We start from the raw sequence: 3,867 nt of genomic DNA on the forward strand, positions 1-3,867 counted from the left end.
GTAAATTATAGAGTGGTCTAGACCTGCTCTATCTATAAATCTTAGAGCGGTCTAGACCTGCTCTATCTGTAAATTATAGAGCGGTCTAGACCTTCCCTATCTGTAAATTATAGAGCGGTCTAGACCCTGCCTATCTGTAATATAGAGCGGTCTAGACCTGCTCTATCTGTAAATTATAGATCGGTCTCGGACCTGCTCTATCTGTAAATTATAAGTGGTCTAGACCTCTCTATCTGTAATTATAGAGCGGTCGAGACCTGCTCTATCTGTAAATATGATGGTCTAGAAACCTTGATCTGTAATTAGAGCGGTCTGGACCTGCTCTATCTGTAAATTATAGAGCGGTCTAGACCTGCTCTATCTGTAAATTATAGAGCGGTCTAGACCTGCTCTATCTGTAATTAAGAGCGGTCTGACCTGCTTCTATCTGTAAATTATAGAGCGGTCTAGACCTGCTCTATCTGTAAATTATAGAGCGGTCCTGGACCTGCTCTATCTGTAAATTATAGAGCGGTCTAGACCTGCTCTATCTGTAAATTATAGAGCGGTCTAGACCTGCTCTATCTGTAATTTGATTGGTCTAGACCGCTCTATCTGTAAATTTAGAGGTCTAGACCTGCTCTATCTGAAATTATAGAGTCTCAGACCTTCTCTATCTGTAAATTATGAGTGGTCTAGACCATATCTATCTGTAATTATAGAGTGTCAGACCTGCTCTACTGTAAATTATAGAGGGTCTAGACCTCTCTATTCTGTGAATGTATAGAGTGGTTGTCTAGACCTGCTCTATCTGTAAATTATAGAGTGGTTCTAGACCTAATCTATCTGTAAGTTATAGAGCGGTCTAACCTGCTCTATGTATAGATGTCAGACCCGCTCTATCTGTAAAGTTATGAGTGGTCTAGAACTCTCTATCTGTAATTATAGAGTGGTCTAGACCTAATCTATCTGTAAGTTATAGAGCGGTCTAGACTGCGCTAATCTGGAAATTTATAGATGGTCTAGACTCTTCCTATCTTGTAATATAGTGGTCTAGACCTAATCTATCTGTAAGTTATAGAGCGGTCTAGACCTGCTCTATCTGTAAAGTGTCTCAACATAACTCTAATAATGAACTGATACTATCAAAAACTTGAATTGAAATTGAATTGTTGTTGAACATTAAATGGTGTTGTTAAAGAAAATACTGTGTAACTATGTTAGCGTTATAATAAAACGTAATGTGTTTGCACTGAATTGAAAATTATATTTTACAAAATACACTGAGTCACAAAGCTGTGCAGAACAGTGCACTATTGCAGACTTCCATGCTAAGGTGGGAGGAACAAGCTCTTTGCCGGTCTGGGGATTGAACTGGCGACCTCCAGGTCACAAGTGGCTTTCAGGCCACCACTGCCCATTTATGCTATTATTCCCACTTGATCCCTGAGCAATGTACGCGTTTTACTATCTAAATTCAAAAACTTTAAATGTCAAACTTTTACATATCATTAGTGTGAATTAGGCTCCTACAGTAGAAGAAGATTAGGGAAAGTGCATGTCAATCCTGGTCATATTCCCACTAGTCAAAGTATATACTGCACTCTGCAAACCCTGAAACAAAAGAAGAATCTCTCCCCCCCCACTCCCCCATGCAAAAACAAGGGAGCAGTGAATAAAGCTGCCCTAAAGGTCCAAAGTCTGATATACCCATGTCTGGCCTGACTTACGCATGACAGCATCCTGTCAGTACACCAACTCAACACTGATTTCTTTAATAGACAGGAGGAGGACAAGTGGATCTCGTTTAAAATACCCATTTGTCCAAAAACAAGCTCATGAATACCAAAACCAATGGTAGTTTTTTATTCATCTTTAAAAGGGCGCTATGCAGTTTTGGCCAATTCCTTGCCATTTTCTCGCTTTTTGCTTTCAGGTATCTCTATAGAGCCCCCCCCCCCGCGGCCCCCCCCCCCCCCCTACATGTTTCCCTACAGAGCTCCCCCTACAGGTTTCTCTTAGAGCCCCCCCCCCTTTCTTAAACTCCCCCCTACAGGTTTCTCTATAGAGCTCTCCCTACAGGTTTCTCTCCAGAGCCCTCCCTACAGGTTTCTCTAAAGAGCTCCCCCCTACAGGTTTCTCTTCAGAGCCCCCCCCCCTTTCTCTAAAGACTCCCCCTACAGGTTTCTCTCCAGAGAGAAGGCCCTCACAGGGCTCCAAGAGCCCCAGGTCCCTAAACAGGTTTCTCCATAGAGCCCCCCCGTACAGGTTTCTCTCCAGAGCCCTCCCTAGAGGTTTCTCCATAGAGCCCCCCCTACAGGTTTCTCTACAGAGCCCACCCTACAGGTTTCTCTATAGAGCTCCCCCTACAGGTTTAAGTAAGTGTGTCTCCAATGAAAGACTAAGTTTAGTGTTATATTAACTATTGCGTTATCTTTCTGTTGACCATAAAACGTTTTCTTTTTCTGGGTCAAAATAAAAAAATTCAAATTCAATATTTGGTCGTCTTTTTCCACACTTTGTCGCTTTCTCCCCCAATGTTTTGGTCACTTTTTTCATTGTTTTGTCACTTTTATCCTTATTTTTTGTGACTTTTTCACACGTTTTAGTCATTTTTTTTCCCATTTTTGCCACGTTTTTCAACATTCTTTTATGATATATTTTTAAAGGTTATAAGACTAAATAAAACAACCCATTGTATATGAAAGTAGAAGACTGATCATTTATTTTACATGTGAAGAGCATTGCATGGAACCATCCACGTTATTATATTTTTAATATTTTTTATTTTTTAAATTGAGTTGAAAGAAACCCAAATTTCTGATGTAGAAACTGAATGAAAATTGGGTCAAATTTGACCCGAGGACAACAGGAGGGTTCAAATGCACAGGAAGTGGACACCTGTATATGTCTATACAACTTTGAATATTTTCATGAATGCGTTTTGAAAGACTTGAATAAATGTTGCCTGTGCCTTGCTAATTGAACCTTAACGTAGCCAACTTCTCCCCATCACAAGACCTCCCTGTTACGTACCATGGTGGTTTCAGCTATGGAGCCAAAGCTGTTGATGAAGATGTTACAGGAAACGTTGACCGGAGGACCTGCAGAGGAAGAGACGCACAATTATTACAGTAGAGGGATATGATGTAAATAATGCTATTGTAGCATGATCGCCTTAACTGGTACCAACACATTAAGGGAAGAATGATAAACCCAGCACAAGGCACCAAAACTATCTTTCCAACAGGAGGAACAAGGTCTCACACGGGGCACCACGAATATCACTAGCAAACTCAAACTAGCATCAAATTCACCAAAAGGGAAAAGTTAACACACAAACCATATTCTTGGGTTCTTTATAAATTGTGGGTCCAAACTCACAGGTAGGAAAGGTGACAAAGACACAATGCAGCCATGATTCGCAGATATTACACAAAAAGTGTTCCAGTATCAAGTCCCAGCGTTAGACATATCCTTAGTACAGCAGGTATCCAATCCATAATGCATTAGGTGGGATTACAGTAAAAAGCTATGCAGTTGTGGAGGATGTGGGGGGGGGGATCTCTGGGCCACTCACGATTTGATTCTGATTCAGAGGCCAACGATTCGATTCTAAACCGATTATTGATGTGACAATTTTTTATGTACATTTCCATGCGTGATTTAAAAAAAAAAGAACATTTGTTGGATTTTGACATACACAGTACTTGCTACACACAAGTTGTAATGAAACATTTTTTTTTTTTATTGTGAAGTCATTCCGAGCGGTTATTTCAGTCAAACCCTAGAAATGGTTGTGCGTGAAAATCCCAGTAACTGAGCAGATTATGAAATACCAAGACCGGCATGTCTGGCACCAACAACCATGCCACGCTCCAAATTGCT

General features: G+C 40.7%; 1 protein-coding gene and 1 long non-coding RNA gene across 4 annotated transcripts in view; one reads left to right on the forward strand and one right to left on the reverse strand.

Annotated features, from left to right (window-relative positions):
• glra3 (glycine receptor, alpha 3) overlaps positions 1-3,867 on the reverse strand; it is a 75,949-nt gene that overhangs the window by 36,801 nt on the left and 35,281 nt on the right. For all 3 annotated transcript variants that reach the window (XR_004335709.1, XM_032540104.1, XM_032540117.1), the window contains exon 3: positions 3,016-3,083. Coding sequence is in view for 2 of the 3 variants with exons in the window: in XM_032540104.1 (XP_032395995.1) it covers positions 3,016-3,083 (68 nt within the window). In the remaining variant the exon portion in view is untranslated. The remainder of the gene's footprint in view (positions 1-3,015; positions 3,084-3,867) is intronic.
• LOC116704563 (uncharacterized) overlaps positions 1-3,867 on the forward strand; it is an 18,980-nt gene that overhangs the window by 1,103 nt on the left and 14,010 nt on the right. The window contains exon 2 of the long non-coding RNA XR_004335718.1: positions 1,672-1,678. This is a non-coding gene — a long non-coding RNA (uncharacterized LOC116704563). The remainder of the gene's footprint in view (positions 1-1,671; positions 1,679-3,867) is intronic.

The sequence above is a fragment of the Etheostoma spectabile genome, chromosome 2, assembly GCF_008692095.1.
Source record: "Etheostoma spectabile isolate EspeVRDwgs_2016 chromosome 2, UIUC_Espe_1.0, whole genome shotgun sequence".
Classification (NCBI taxonomy): Eukaryota; Metazoa; Chordata; class Actinopteri; order Perciformes; family Percidae; genus Etheostoma; species Etheostoma spectabile.